Here is a 16,514-nt window from a genome sequence, read left to right as displayed (position 1 = left end):
ATTTTTTTTTCAAATGATTAAATCTTGGTTTTGAGGCAGTCTTGCTGTAGGAAGGAACACTTGCACAGGACAAAGTCAGTTGTGCAACTTCTTTCTTACTTCTACTTTTTTTTTTTTTTTATTCTTTTGCCGCAAAGAGAAAAAATCCAGGGCTTACTGGACCAAAGGCTAAGACTTATTTATGTATTTTGAAAACGAAAGGAATCATGGTTTGAGTGTAACAACTAAAGATGGTTATAATGGTATGCGTTTGTACATTTTGGCTGACAATAAATGTTGTAGTTCTCTATCTCAGTGGAAGGGGAGTGGTGATGCGTGCACGTGTGTCGTAATTTCTAGGCCATTATTAAATGCGGTGGCTATTAAGCAACATCTAATAAGTACTTTTAAATTGGCAATCCCGAATAAACCAGAGCCCAGGAAAATTGGCAGGAAAGATATGGGCCCTACTCTTGAGTTTCTTATTCTTGGAATAAGAGGAGAATTCCAGACAAATATAAACGTGCACCTGATAAAATAGTTGCAGATGAAGAACGGGAGGATCTTGGTAATAGCAACGCAGTTACTTAAACCGTCTTGGCCCAAGTCATGGAAAGCTACTGCAATGAGGGAGGTCATGGTGTCAGCTGGAGGGGAAAGGGAAAAAAAAAAAAAGTCAAATGCAATCTTACTGTGTGATAAAGAGATCTTTTGCTGCTATGTATATTGAACTTTTAAGAAGGGTGTTGAAAATATGTTAAAAGGAAACAGGGAAAAATAAAGCTTTCAGGGCTAGAGATCTAAATGTAACAAAGCTTAGAAATAGTTTATCAAAAAGAAGATTGTAGATCCTGACCAGTACTGTGTGGTTGTACATGTGTACCCATCTATCAGCCTGGGAAGAAACTGGCTGGTACTTAGCCGTTATTTTTTTCCTCATTGAAGAGACTCAGAATAAGAATGAATACCTTAAAACTTAAGTCAAAAAATAAAGTTTTCTGAAGAGTAAACAATGCCGTAAGTATTGGCTGAAATAAAATATTGATGCAAGTGCTTGGTTTTCCGGATCTTAATGTCAAATCAAGATGGATGTGGATGAATAAACACTGCAGAAAACACAAATTGCAGAGTTTCTTAGAGCTGAAACTGTGAAATTCTGTGCCCTGTGAAGCTGACCTCAGTAGGTCATACTCAGTGGTTCGTTTCCTTTATACTCTGGCGCAGTGTACATTTGTTTTCTTCCCCCCAAGATCTTTGGTCATTAAAGTGTTTTATTGGAGAATAGTCATTTTGTCACAGTGGTGGTTTTGGGCTTTTTTATTAACTTTTTTTCTTTTTTTTTTTTTTTTAAAGTTCATCTCCCTCTTTGGAGCCATGTAAGGATGCCAATTGACTTGTGTAATTTGACAGTGGTGCTGTTGGAAGTTCTTAGGCTTGTGCCTTTCTGAATGTCCTCGAAATCATGGAATCAGAATGGGTTAGGTTGGAAGGGACCTTAAAGCCCACCGATTCCAAGCCCCCTGCCATGGGCAGGGACACGTCCCACCAGCTCAGGCTGCTCAAAGCCCCATCCAGCCTGGCCCTGAACGCTTCCAGGGATTGGGAATCCCTTCCCTCACCCTGTTGGCCACAGGTGCAGGACCTTGCAGTTGGCCTTGTCGAACATCATGAGGTTCACACAGGTCCACATCTCAAGCCTGCCAAGGTCTGAAATCAGAAGTGGCAGTCAATTTGGAGTAGTGTTTTGCTTGGTTATGCTGTCCGTGCTGGAATCTTCTTGTATCAGAGTGTCTGAGCTTTTATTAAACTTCTTCCTTTCTCTGTATCAGGCCAGTTTTGCACTGAAGATGTTGACGAGTGTCAGCTCCAGCCCAACGCCTGCCAGAATGGAGGCACCTGCACCAACCACAACGGAGGCTACGCCTGTGTCTGTGTCAATGGCTGGAGCGGGGACGACTGCAGTAAAAACATCGATGACTGCTTCACGGCCTCCTGTGCTAACGGATCTACCTGCATTGATCGAGTGGCTTCTTTTTCATGCATTTGTCCTGAAGGAAAAGCAGGTGAGGATGGAAAGCTTGGGTAGGTCTTGCGCTTCACGGAAGATGCATCTTAACTCTGAAGTTCGCACACTTGCTTAAAACTGTTTGTTTATTTTACACACTTTGTGACCAACCAGAAGGACAAAAGGAAGCACGTACTGTCCATGAGCAAAGACCTCTTAAACTTCTGTTGCCAGGAACAAAGAAGTATTTGTACTAAGCTGGAAGAAACTAAATAGTACAACTTATGTTGCAAGGAAAGCAGATGTTTTTCAGCCCATAGCAGGGCCTGTATTTGTCTGAGAATTCACATTTGAATGTGACTTGCTCTGTGTCATTCATGGTAACTGTACTCAGAAGTCTAGGAGGCAAACTTAGATATTTGTGAGGATGAGCTTACTGATACAATGGGAAATTTGCTGTTCTAGGGTAGGTTTAAATGTCCCGTAACTACTACAGGAAATACAGGTGATCAGTATATTTGATTTAGGTGCACATGAAGCTGAAAACCCTTTCTTATGTCCGATGTTTTTAGCTGTCAGAAAAATCATCATTCATAAGAGAGAAGAGCTAGTTAACGGCTCCCAGGAGGAGATTTTGGTGGTAATAAGTAATTGCAGCACTCCAGAGTGCTGAAGAGACCTCTGAAGTCACGGAGTCTGTATTTAAATGTAATTTTTTATAAGTGTGTGGTCAAATCCCTGTGGTAGTCTATGGGTTGGAGCCTGTACGAAACTGTTTAAGTTTCTGGCTGTGGGAGTCTTCATCCTGGTATGTCAAATAGATAATTTGATTACATAATGTGTTCTGGTTGCTGTGTCTCAGTTTTTTGAATGGACTCTTGTCTGCCTCTCTAGGTCTTCTGTGTCACTTGGATGATGCATGCGTTAGCAATCCATGCCAGAAGGGTGCTCTGTGTGATACCAACCCTGTGAATGGACACTACATCTGCACCTGTCCTCAAGGCCATAAGGGAGCAGACTGCACTGAGGATGTGGATGAATGTGCAATGGGTAAGTTCCTTTTTGCATTCTGTGAGTACGCTCACAGTGGGTTGTGTTGTTTGCTTTATAAACTAACGGAGGCACAATGATACCCATTTTGTCATAGCTTCTCAGCATAAGTGAGCCTCCTTTCCTGCTCTCCCCCTTCCGTTTCAGTGTCTCTAGATGAGTTTTCAATACTGTGTGAGACTTGAGGCAAAGAGCTCAGTCAGAGTGGCTGTCCATGTTTGAACTCCTAGCCTCTGCAATATGGAAAGCAGTGAGATGAGGGACTTGACCACTTTTTTTTATTGTGCAGTGCTGTGTGAGGAGTGTGCACAAACAGATGCGATAATTAAGCTGACACTTAAAACTGTGGAATACAACAGAAGTACCTCGGTTTGCGTGGGGGCTATTGCAGCTTCCTCTTGGTAGAGAGATACAAAGCCTCTTTGACAGCTGGAATACGGCTGGATCTTTTGAGTTCCTTCTGAGACTGGTGATTGCATAGGCTCTTAAAGCTGTAATTCTCTGATGTCATCCCACAGTATTGCTCGGGGGATCAGTTGGGCTTTCACAGGCTTGCTGATAGTTTTCTGTGTGCTAGTTCCTGCTACTAGAGTGCGCCACATGAAGCTAGTACCTAACCAGCACAGAACTGTTAGAAAGTGCTTTGAATTTCACTCCTTAGCCTGCCTTGGACTTCTGGACTTTTTTTTTTTTTTTTTGGACCTGCCCTTTTGAAAACTGTTCCCTTTTGAAAACACAAGAAGGACTAGTTTCGTTGTTTGGTGGCTGTGGCAGCATCTCGACAGCCTCAGGAGTGAAGTACGAGATGACCTAGAGATAAAGCCTTCAAAGCATCAGTAACTCTAATCCTTGCCACTCGGTGCTCTGTTCTTAATAACTGCTGGTAGTAACATGGACCTGAGTTGCTCCTGTGGTCCACTGGTGATGGTGGTAATATTTCTTCTTGCCTCTGACAGGCAAGTAAGTGCTACATGGTTTTCTTCAGCCACAGTATCCTTTCCCAGTGGGATCAACAGTCCTTCCCTCTCTATTGCTTGTCAGTAAGGAATGACCGCTGGAAAAGACCGTGACTAATAAGGGATTCTGTGGCTTTCCTGGTCAGAGGAAACGTTTTGCCAGACACACTTATCTTTCTTGCAGCAAATAGCAATCCGTGTGAACATGCTGGGAAGTGCGTAAACACAGAAGGCTCTTTCCACTGTGAGTGTTTGAAGGGCTACACGGGACCTCGCTGTGAAATGGACATCAACGAATGCCATTCAAATCCGTGCCAAAACGATGCCACCTGTCTGGATAAAATCGGAGGATTCACGTGTCTATGTATGCCAGGTGAGGGGAGTTTCTGACAAGGCTGGGACTTCCAGCACAGGTGGAAAAAAAAAAACTCAGCAGGTGCAGTCCAGGAAAGGTTGCCAGCTCTGCTGGGGTGGAACACCAAATTGCAATGGGGTGAGGCTAAATGAAGCACAGAGAACTTTCTGTGGTGGCACCAGCCAGGCGGAATTGGCATTTGTGTGGGGTGGTAGAAAACAATTAGAGGACAGAGAGAAACCGATCTCTGTATCAGTGAAGGAAGTCAGTCCACCAGCTACTATACCCCGTGCAACACACGTGTAGAAACTTCTGTTTGCATAAGCAAATCAGGTGCAGACTTTAGGAGCCACTGTGTTTTCTGATACATACACATTCTGGATAAAAGTGTTCAGGTGTTTTTTCTACTTAAAATACCTCAAATGATGCAAGTTCTCTTTGACCTGAGAAGCTAACTAAAAAAGTTAGTCAGTTGAAGTTGTGCTTGTCCAATATTAACATGTCCAGCATACCAATGACCTATGTAGTCTGCTATTTTGCTTTCTGAAAGAAAGTGGTAAAAAAAAAAAAAAAGAGGGTGTACGTTGCCAGTTGGACAGTTGTATACAGTATTATGAAAGAATTGTGACCCCTGCAGGTGATTAGTTAATACCATGAAAACTAGAATGAATTTTGATTAATATCAAATCTGTTCTGAAAAGTAGAACCAAATATTTCACTCCTCTTAGCATTTTTCTTTGTCACAAACGTGAGGGTTTTTTAGCTGTCTGCTGAGATTTTCGTTACTTTTTACCTTATATTGTTGTATACCCACATACATCGATACCTACCAAAGTGGTGAAACATAATCTTATCTAGTGGAAGAAAACATTAGCTGTGAATTCGGCACAACCTTCTCCTGTTACCACTGATTAAGTAAGCACATTCAGCCCCTGTAGAAAAGCACACAATCAGCACCCGTTTTCAACTTCTGGTGAAAATGTACCAGAAAATGTACCTCTTACCTCATAGGTTCTGCCCAAACTGCAAACTGTACTGCAGTGAAACTAGGATTGGACTTTCACCAGTGATATAAGAGGCAGCTTTACTCTCAGGGATGCTTTCTAAGGCCTTCAGTCACTTTCTTTTCCTTAAAAAACAGGTTTTAAAGGTGTTCACTGTGAAGAAGATATTGATGAGTGTCTAAGTAATCCGTGTGTGAATAATGGAGAATGTCTCGATAAAGTCAACCGGTTCCTCTGTGTCTGTCCTCCTGGTGAGTACTTATTTCTGGAAGCTTTTTTTTTTTTTTTTGCTTCACATTACCAAGAACTTGATAGGTAACCAGTGAGAGTGTGTGCTGTGTGTTTTGTGGGAGTTTCTATAGTCTTAGTTGAGTATGTTTGAGTTAGTTGCATAATTCTAAACATGTTTTAAAAATCAGAGCCTCTGCATGCATTTTGATATTGTTTTTTTTGAGGTTTTCAAACAGAAGCAGGTTTTCCATCAGTATAGCTTGTGGTACTTGCATGAGGAGGGAGGGTGGACTGGGTCTCCTCTGTAGGGAAAATAAAAAAGGATAAATGCTGAGCTGAGGGGGTCAGCATTAGCTATAAACATCATTGTCTTCCTGTTGGCTCCCAAAGTTTTGAGATCAGAGTATACCCAACAAAAGCCTGTTCTGCAACCCTTTTTACTCAATAATGACTTTCTGGCCCATATCCCACTCTTCCTTTGTTCCCTTCCTCCAAAAAGCATTCCTGGAGTTCTTGATTTTTTTTTCCTATTATCTCTTGAAGTGCCCAAGGATCTGCATCGTGTGACATAACCTATTGATAGTTGGATTATTTCAAGAAATGCATGTAAAGATACAGCACTGCTTTATACCACCTTCTCTGCTGCTGTAGTAACTCCAGTCTGAAGGCTGTAGTAAAGCGTGTGTTATTGTTTTAAGTTAATGGTGTTGATTACTGGAGGAAGGTGTTTCTTGGTGGCCTCTCAGTTTTAAAGGCAGGCATGCTGGTCAGCAGTGGACAGCACTGCTGTTCCATTTGCTTTGTTTCTGTTTGACGTGGCCATCTCAGTTTTCAAGCTGAGGCTTCTTTGACCTGCAGGATAGGAACTATGTTTAGGCTGGTGGTTTGGATGAGGAACCAATCCACCCAGGGTGTGGTGTGTGTGCTTAGTGATGCAACTGAGTTTAGATTTACTGGGTTTATATTTATGTGGTTTCAAGGATTTGCTAATAAATATTTTCTCACAGTGCAACTATAGATTAAAAGCTTCAAATTGCCTCTGGATTTTCACCATCTCTCTGCCTTTCAGGATTCAGTGGTGCTGTGTGTCAGATTGATATAGATGACTGCTCCAGCACGCCCTGTCTTAATGGAGCCAAATGCATTGACCATCCCAATGGCTACGAGTGCCAGTGTGCCACAGGTTAGTCTTGTGTTTGGAGCCCCTGGAATGGAAGTTGCATTAACCTAAGTACATGAAGGGGGTGGTAAAACAAGTGTCAGAGTTATTACTTTCTCTGAAATACTTCTTGTTTGTTATAAAGCTTCCTCTGCTCCTTTGCAGCAGAGAACAGCATTTAAGTATGGAAACCGTTTTACTTGTGATAATGATGAGTTCACAGTTGATGGGATTTCTGGCCTCCCTCTTTCAGCCCCAGCACTTGCTTCCCATAGAAGGTGACAGCTTCTTCTATGGTACTATGGAATCTCCCAATGCAAAAACAGCATTGTGAAGCCTTTTATCTGGCTTTCCTTTCTTTGTTCAAAGTCAGATTTTATAGTATACAGCTGAAGAACAAGAGATGAACAGAGCAGTACCATTGTGTATTTTGATTTCTGTTGCTTCAGGCTATTTCATATCAAAAGTGGAAAACTGAAATGCAGTAAAAATTGTGTCCAGCAGAAGTACCACCAGCACACAGCAGCTACCTGCAAGAATGTTATTTAAATGATTTCTTAGGCATCATACTTAAACTTTAATAGATCTGTGGATGGAACCGAAACTTTCTGAGTACACTAAATTCCTTGACTGCTTGGTCAATTGAACACTTTAGAAGTGTCAGACTTAATTGTGGGATTTTCTTGTCTTTGAACCTCTAGGAGTAATATAGGTATATCTTTATCTTTAATTTTTACATTTAGTCAAATAAGAGGGTGTAGGCAGTTCAAAGCTGTTAACACTTTAATCCTCAGTAAGGACCAACTCTTGGTTGCTTTCAGTTAATGGTGCCTGGGGTTGCTCATGGTGCAGATTGAGACTGACCAGATGTGGAAGGTACTGGCTTTAGCTCTTCCATTATGCAGGAGGCTGAAAGCCCCTGGAGCTGCCTCTATCCTGGAAATGTACTGCTAGGTCAGTTAGATGTATGTGCACATTTTCTCATTTTGAATCGTTACAGTAATCAAATTGTTAAGGCACGTTCATTTGACTTCACTAACGTTCTGCACTGTACAGAATACAGTTGAGATTAGCCTAAAAATTCCTCCACACTCTTATCACACACAGCCTCTCTCCTTTATCCAAAGTACCTGAAGAAACAACTTGTTGGAAGTAGGGGAGTGAAGTACTTCTAATCAGGAGAGGAATAACTATTGCCAGAATTTTTCCTTTCCATTACTTTATTACAGAATAAGTTGTCACTTGCAAAATTAAGCAGCAGCTGAAATGTTTTCCAAACTTGGAAACTATCTTAGAAAGTCTTTTTCAAGGTAGCATGTGGTCTGGTTGCTTTCATTCCCTAAGAATGCAGAGTTGTGCCATTAAGCCATTGCAGAGCTTATTGCAGAGTTTGGGGTCGTGTCTAGGAGCACAGTGTGGAGAGCTGTGCCTTGAAAGGCATGTTCTGAATTCAGGCGTCAAACTACTGGGAACCAGCTCAGTACAGAAATGCTATGGTTACTGGCTGAGAAGGGAAGGCTACTACTACCAGAAAGGCACGTGGTGTATGGAACGCTTTTTTTCTTTCCCTTTTGAGGAATTCTTATGTTCTGTGTTCAAGTTTTTTTTTCTAATCTAACTCTGCAAAGAGGGAAATCATACATCATTAAGGTGTGTTCAGTTAAGAGGTTGAGATTTATACCTGATCTTGAAGTGGTTTAGCTGAACTACAGTAGGAGGCAAGGTGGTAATTTTTTTTTTTTTTGAACAAATGTATATAAATATCATATTTAATAATGACATTTTTCTTTAAGACTGCAATATGGAATTCGTCTTTGGGGCAGGTCAGTTTCTGGAAAGTAACGTTTGAATATGTTCTTGCTCTATTAATCTCGTAATATGAGTGATATATGTTCCCTGAATGGTATTCACCAGCTGCAGAACTGATTGAAAACTGCAAAATGTTTGGCCAAATGCTGTACAGATAGCTCTATTTACTGCTTGCTTTTTGTCTTTTCTTTCCCTTCTGGCATTATTCCACTTCTCCTTCCCGGTGGTAGATCATGGCTTTTCTTTTCTTGAGTTGTCTTAGGTCTTTCATCCTTTCTTTCCCTCTTCCCTCTGTTTTTTTTTGCCACTGTTCGTTCTCTTTTCGGTTTGGTTTTCTCCCTTCCCTAACATCTTTTTATATCCATCTCTCTAACTAGCTTCCCTTCCCTCTCCCTCCCTACTTCCACACCCATTCATCCATGCATACGTTCGCAGAACTTGGAAATGTTAGCCGTCACCTGGTATGTTTGACCAGAGAACTAGCCACAAACCTGTATGAAAAATGGGGAGCCTGTTATCCAGTTGTTATACTCAGGTGAGAATCACTCTTCAGCTGTTGAAATTGCCTGCAGCTTGGTTTGTATCTGTCTCCAGTTAATGTCTGAAATTTGAAGTTTTACCTTTCTTATCTCCAATTGCTGGAAGGCAGCATGAGCTGGGGCTCCAAAACCTCATCTGTGAAAGCCATTTATTTTAAATTGTCCCTTTCATATCGCTCTGCTCCACTGTGGAAAACAGGGCTCTTGAGGGAGTCGTTTGCAGTTCTTATCTTCCTGAATGTCCCCCCTCCCCTTTTTTTTTCCATCTGGTGAATAGATTCTGTCTTCTGTTGCTCAGGATGTTTCCCAGCTGAAGCAGAATGAAACAGGCCAAATTGCTGCTTGTTTCATTGTTCCAAACTGAAGAGATTGCATGCAGTCTTTCATAAATTTGTAGTTGGTGTTTGACTGGAATTACTGAAAGGTTTCCCAACGAGAGGGCCAATAGACTTGCTAAGCAGAGCTGCTGAAGTTGTGACATTGAGCCAGGGGAGTTCCCCTGGGAAGGTTTCTGCAGCCTCTTTGCAGTAATTTCACATAGCAAAAAAAAAAAAGTCAAATCCCCTGGTATTGTGTAGAGGAAATAACAACAGTAGAGTGCCTTCAGATAGTCTATCTTGATGCATGTAAATGTTTTGTGGAGATGTACGTGTTTGCTCTCGTTACTGCTGTACTGAGTACACGGAAGATATGCTTGAGATGCCAGGATTCTCCATGCAAGGTGTTCTGCACTGCTGTGAGCAGTGAAGGGACAGTTGTCTTCCAGGGCTGGAAAATGGACAGCAGTTGAGGTGTCCAGTTACCCTTGGTGCTTTGTCTGCCAGTTTCATATATATATGCGAATATATATATGACACTTCCTCTACTTGCATTATATTCACTGCAGCGTTGTACCAGTTAACCTCTTTAATTACTCTAATTGATAATTTTTCCTTAGGTTTTACTGGCACTTTGTGTGCGGAGAACATCAACAACTGCGATCCTGATCCTTGCCACCACGGTGAATGTCAAGATGGGATTGATTCGTACACGTGCATATGCAATCCTGGCTACATGGGGGCCATCTGCAGTGAGCAGATAGATGAATGCCACAGCAATCCTTGCCTCCATCAAGGGCGCTGCATTGATTTGGTGAATGGCTACCAGTGCAACTGTTTGCTGGGCACTTCAGGTACATAAAGCACAAGTGGGAGGCTTGGATTCTAGCAGAATTCAAGATTTAATTATTTCTTGTGTGCTAAATTTGCTTATAGACTAAGCTTATGATAAGAGCATAAAGCTAGTGTCTTCACGTTAATTTTGGTTACTGCATTTTCCTGTTTGTGTGGATTGTCTAACCCTCACTGGTACTGCAAGTGGTTTTGGAAGAATTTTTACCCCAAAATTCAAGTGTGCAGGTGTGTATGGTATGATAAAAAATAGATATAATTTTCAAAATGGCTTATTCTTACATTTAAACATTTAGTGCAAGTTCAGGGTCATATAGTCATCACTCAGTGACTTGAGTGACATTACCTGGCCTCTCAGTGTTTCTGCATCGTTTCATGTTAATATTGTCAGTGTTACTTTCTAGCAGGTGGGATTCTTAATTGGCTATTTCCAAGGGCTAATTCTGTTGTCCATCTTGAAAGATTTGGACTGCTTATTCTGGTAACATTTTTCTTCTTCCAGGAGTGAACTGTGAAAACAACTTTGATGACTGTGCAAGTAACCCATGCATTCACGGGGACTGTATCGATGGCATTAATCGCTACAATTGTGCTTGCAAACCTGGATATACAGGTAAAGTCATCTACCTGATAGCTCTGAGTTGTTTTGAAGGTAGGTAGACTGATAGCAAAGGAATCTGCTCTTTGCGTGCTGACTGCAAGGGATTCAGGTAGTATTGCAGTGCAGTGAACCTTAATCTTTGAATCTCGGTGTTTTACCTTATAGCAAGTTACACCAAGCAGAGAAATGGCCTAATCTGTGCTGTGAAATGCCACTCCTGTTAGCTAATTACATCCAATTCATGGTTCTTGGTTTTATAACAAATACAGCCATGTGACCTCAGTATATTATTTACAGGTTCTTTATAGGGACAAAGATGATGAACAATATAGACAGTACCTTGGGCATTGACCACAAATAGTATTTCTCTTTCTACAAAAGCGAAATGTGAACTCAGTGTTTTAATGAGCTGCTCTCCACTCTGAAGTTTCCAATTGAATAACCCGCTTTTTGCAGTATTTCTGTTTCATAATGTGATCTCTTCTGCTTCCTCTTTAAGTTATGTACTATGGTAAAAGCAAGTCTGAAAAAAGCAGCTTTTATTTGCTTTTAGATCTGTGCTCAGAACTTAGATCTACATCAGGACTAGTTCTGATGACTAAAGCACATCTCAACACTGTTTATAATGGACTTAATGTGTTTTGAGCCATGTTAGGATAATATGCTCATAAAATAATTGTCGTAAGGCAGTTGGTACTGTTTATAACAGTTTTCTCATCACGTTTGTTACTGTTTATTACTGAGTGATTCTAATTAAAATTAATCTGAAATGCATTAGAAACAGTGCTAAGAGGTTTCATGTGTCTTGTGCATTTCTCTTGGCATCTTTCTAATCTTCTGAAGCTCCTTTCTTCTATTGACTCTGTCATGGTGATACTCTTCAGTCCCTAGAGCAGGAACATGATCCTGATCATTCTTGACTTTGTTTTCGATGTTGTTGGCATACCACATTTATTATCCTACTTGCCTTCTTACTTATGCTGCTAAAATAATTCAGTAATACGGTGAATCGACCTGTTCTAGTACTTAAAGAGCTGGCCTGCATGGGGTCTCCTTACTTTGTCCTTTCCTCATGTTAAACATGCTTTTCAGCTTCAATACTTATTTTGTTTAGCTTTGCAGCCTCACAAGACTTCAGGGTCACTACTTCAGGGATCTTGTACTCCTGGCACACGCAGTAAAGAGAGGCAGGCAAAACAGGATATAGTATTATTTAGAGTTCCTTTTACGCAATAAACCACAAGAACTATATTTACTGCAGACAGCATGGCAGTATTGGTTGTTCAGAGGGTAGGCGATTTCAGCACAGAAGACCAGGGCTTTGATAAGTGGAGCTCAAGAGGCTTGTTCCAAGCATGATACAACTGAGTGATTTTGGGCCTTCTAATGAATATTAATCAGTGATTTTTAATGCAACTCAGATTCTTGAATGGTTTGTATATACTTGCTGAGCATAAGTGCTGTTTTCCAAGCAGAGAAAAGTGCTGCATCTTTCAAAGCGTTTCTTTTCAGTTAAAGCTGCTTAAGTATGCAAGGCCTGTCCCTCTGTGTTGGCTTTACTGAGTTCCCTCAACATATGTTCTCACAGACTTGTAAGGCAAATGTTCTTCTAAGAAATACTGCTTAATAATGCTTTTTTTGTTTTGTTTCTAGGCCCACGCTGTAATGTGGATATTGATGAATGTGCATCTAACCCCTGCCATAACGGTGGAACGTGCATAAATGAAATCAATGGCTTTCGGTGTGTCTGTCCTGAAGGCTACCACCACCCTCACTGTCAGTCACAGGCAGATGGCTGTCTCAGTAATCCCTGCGTGCACGGTAACTGCACGCACATCGTTAGTGGGTAAGTTCTAACTATCGTGTTAAATTTGTCTACCTTCGATGTCTTTTTTTGCCAGTTTCACCTTGACTTGAGGTTTCGCTTTTTTTTTTTTTTTTCTGTAATTTCTCAGTTAGATTAGGATTCCAGCTTATTTGCTGCCTGTGACGTAATCGCAGCAAGGTGTAGACCTTGAGTCACCAGCTACACACTGTGCTGTTTCAGCGTAGGATTTTCTGCCCTGCATGGGCATGTCGCGCAGGGTGGACTGTCATATCATAAAGGGAGGGGTTGATAATTCAAGTGAGCTCAATTAAAAAAAAAGAAATGGTCCCAAATTGAACATTTGGAGAGCAGTGTGCTACCTACTCCATCAAAATCTAAAATGTTGATTATAGAGAATGTCTTTGTGGCTAGTGCCATTTGCTACCCAAACACTCAGCATGAAGGAACAGCCAGATATCTCCTAATTTCAAAAGTTAGGAAGCAGCTTTGGAAGAAACCTGCTGGTGAAATTTAGGTGTAACAACCAATTAGAAGGATTTATATAAAGGTACTTCTTCAAGGCTTAGGGAAAGGAGCTCTAACATTTTGCACCAGTAAAACCAGTCATTACATCTCTTAGGGAAAAGCATTTTTTATTTTTTTTTATTTTTTTTAAAAAGCAAGGCACCCTGTTTGAGTTCAGGGATTGATAGTAAGCAGTTGCCTTTGACCATTTCCTCTAGCAGCTTTCTCAAAACCAAGAGATTTATTGCTGAGCAGTGTATGTCTCTGAACAGTGTATCCAAGGCTGAGATTTCATCAGCTTTAGTCACACTGTTGCATGCCTGAGAGAAGAAAGAAAAGCTTTTTCTAGCCATTCTGATAGCAGCAGTTGTTACTGAATCATCCCGTCCAGGAAGACCAAATGCTGAGGTCAGGAGCCTTGAATGAAGACCTCGTTTGTTAACGATGACTCTGTGCTAAACGAAAGACATGGGTCCTGGGAGCACAGGGGCTGTGGAACTGGCAGGTGTGGGGAGGGAGGATGTGAGAGTTCCCAACTGTATGAGGGATAGTAGTGTGTCCCAGACACAAGCTGTGTCCTGGGAAGCATTGTCAGCACTTGGTGAGGAATTGATTTGCCATTTCTGGTAGCTCTGTAGGGCAGGATTTGGGATTTTCTTGGAGCTGACAGCAACACTGCCTTTATTTCTAATTCAGCCTCCATGCAAGCTTGGAAAAAAGTTGATTTGGTTCATCTTGTCTGTCATCACCTGCACTCATGCTTATGCCCATGTACACCTTATGCTCAGGGTCAGATAAAATAAGTCTTGTCTGCATGATGGCCGGCATGTATTTTGGGTGGCTGGAGTTCAGGGTGATTCACTGACACCTTGGTTCTACGTCATAGGGGTGGAGTGCTGCTCTGCTTCAGATTTTGAAACATGGTGGAATAAATTGCTGCTGATCCCAGCCAGCTGTTTCCATTTGTAACCACTACTTTATATTAAATAAGCCTATTCATCTTTAGAACCTATTGTTCCCCTCCACTTTTTTTAGTCTTTTATTTTTCTGTCTTTGTTTAAATGCATTGCGATGTCTTATCAAAGCAGAAACATACTGCTGGCTGAGTGCTGTGTGGAAACTTAACAGGAGGGGAGAGTATGGTGTTAAGTGTGAGTTGATTCTCAATATTTTGGAGAGAAGAGTTATATCAAAATGTTCTCAAATTGCTGTTGTTTTTGCCTTTTAAAGGTACAAGTGCGTCTGTGACCCAGGTTGGATAGGAGATTACTGTTCAACAGAAGGGAACGAGTGTAAATCAAACCCATGCCAGAACGGAGGAACTTGTGAGGATCTGTTGAATGGATATAGATGTACCTGTAGGAAAGGATTCAAAGGTGAAAATTTGAAAATATTTTTTCCTTTGCCTTTCTGCTTTATTGTACCCTTAAAATTGTACCCTGTATTGTACCCTTTATTGTACCCTTAAAATGCTGTTTTAATCTTTTGATTAAATTTCATGGAAATAGGAATCAAGAGGGAAAATGCTGTGGTTACATGAAGTTGCATTGCAGTTGTTTCATGTAGACATGATACAGTAGTGTGGAATGCTTTGAAAGAGCATATTTAAGCCATGCTTGAACTTACTAAGAAATGTCCTGGTTGCAGTCAGCTTAATTTACTTTGTAAATTAAAATTTGCTTTGTGAATTAACTTCTTAAAAGTTAAACTGAGCTGTGTGAGCTATATACATGCACTGGGAATTGAAGGGGCATTAATCTGTTGGAAGTCTAATGCTCCTCTGTTCACAATAATTTTCTGAAGTGTAGAAACCCTTTAATGGGGAAATGCAGCTACTTGGAATGTTGACTTTTTTTTTTTTTTCAGATATCTAAGTGCAGAAAAGATACTTTGGGAGAGGGAAAAAAAAGATAGTAATACTGTAATTGTAGCATGAAAGCAGCTATTATGGGCATGCATGAGATGGATGAGTTTTTCCCATTCCACAAGACATGTTGCACAGGCAACACTGTTTAATGCACAGCTCATCGGAATGTGATAAGCTAATCTTTCAATGAAAAGGTTATGCCTGGTAGTGGCACTGTCTAAGAATGCTGATGAATTTTTTGCCCAGCGAATAAATGGCTAAGTCTTCAGTTTTTAGCAATGGCTTTACAAAAACTACTCAAAGAAGGAAGAAGAAAGTGTTAGAACTGGGTCATAAGGGTAATGTGAAAACTAGAAGAGTAAATAAAAAGATGTGATCAGAGTAACAATGGGAAAAGATATTAAAGAAGACTAAAACTTTGTATAAGCAGTAGTTGCTGCATCTTTGTACCTTTTTCTATCTTCCATGGGCAGAAATTTTACGCCCTTTGCTTCCTTGTCCTCCTCTACAGCTCAGTGCAGTAAGTTTGGCTTCCTGTCACTCCTCTCAAAATAACTTTGGTTAGTAGGAATTACTGTGTTTGCTGTCTGCTTGTACCCACTGAGCCCACGAGGAATGCTCTAATCTTCTGCTTAGATTTTTCAAAAGTGGAAATGCTGTCCACTGCTGTGTAGGAAAATCATGCAAGTTGCAATCCTTTTTCGTTCTTCTGAGAAGCACCGAGCCCTTAGCAGTATGTTCTCTTTTTTTTTTCCCTTTCTGCACTCCAGGTGTGAACTGCCAGGTAGTGGTTGCTCCATGTTCCCCTGATCCATGTGAGAACTCGGGAATTTGCCAAGAATCTCCTGATTCTGAAGGCTACACCTGCCAGTGTGCCCCTGGCTGGGAAGGTAATGTGGAACATAATGTACTTTGAGCACTGAGCAGTGTTGGCATTGAGCCTTTCTTTCACTGGCACAATGAGAGGTCTTACTTCTGGGCTCTCCATGTTTCAGGGGAGAGATGTACAGTGGATATCGATGAATGTCTCTCGAAGCCCTGCAAAAATCATGCTTTGTGCCATAATATTCAAGGCAGTTACCTGTGTGAATGTCGTCCAGGCTTCACTGGAGGAGACTGTGACAGTAACATTGACGACTGCCTGTCAAGTGAGTATCAGTGGGTTGTTCTGTGTTTTCTCCTTTTACCTAGAAATAATTTTGCTTTACTGTTGATAAATACCATTTGACAGATGCTTTAAGTTCCTCTCTAGCCTCTTACCAGGGGTGGGGGGAAACACCTTAAAACCTCAGTCTTGTAATACTTGCATGCTTAAGGCAGGCAAAATCCATTACATTTAGATGCTGGAAATGGACTATTGTATTCTAAGTGATGATAGGAGTTATCCTCAGATTCTTAACTTGAAGTGAACCTTATGATTTCCATACTTTAATGAGAAACACCGTTTAATGAAGAGTT

General features: G+C 41.0%; 1 protein-coding gene across 1 annotated transcript in view; it reads left to right on the top strand.

Annotated features, from left to right (window-relative positions):
* The window catches only part of NOTCH2 (notch receptor 2), an 84,542-nt gene that overhangs the window by 38,283 nt on the left and 29,745 nt on the right, over nucleotides 1-16,514 (top strand). Inside the window, exons 6-16 of the mRNA XM_068691222.1 lie at nucleotides 1,809-2,042; nucleotides 2,879-3,034; nucleotides 4,175-4,363; nucleotides 5,487-5,600; nucleotides 6,650-6,763; nucleotides 10,025-10,258; nucleotides 10,759-10,869; nucleotides 12,511-12,703; nucleotides 14,420-14,565; nucleotides 15,827-15,946; nucleotides 16,052-16,204. Coding sequence (XP_068547323.1) covers nucleotides 1,809-2,042; nucleotides 2,879-3,034; nucleotides 4,175-4,363; nucleotides 5,487-5,600; nucleotides 6,650-6,763; nucleotides 10,025-10,258; nucleotides 10,759-10,869; nucleotides 12,511-12,703; nucleotides 14,420-14,565; nucleotides 15,827-15,946; nucleotides 16,052-16,204 — 1,764 coding nt within the window. The remainder of the gene's footprint in view (nucleotides 1-1,808; nucleotides 2,043-2,878; nucleotides 3,035-4,174; nucleotides 4,364-5,486; nucleotides 5,601-6,649; nucleotides 6,764-10,024; nucleotides 10,259-10,758; nucleotides 10,870-12,510; nucleotides 12,704-14,419; nucleotides 14,566-15,826; nucleotides 15,947-16,051; nucleotides 16,205-16,514) is intronic.

The sequence above is a fragment of the Anas acuta genome, chromosome 8 (assembly GCF_963932015.1).
Source record: "Anas acuta chromosome 8, bAnaAcu1.1, whole genome shotgun sequence".
NCBI classification, from domain to species: Eukaryota; Metazoa; Chordata; class Aves; order Anseriformes; family Anatidae; genus Anas; species Anas acuta.
The sequence above is the reverse complement of the archived record's forward strand: the minus strand, read 5'-3'. Positions and strand labels throughout refer to the sequence as shown.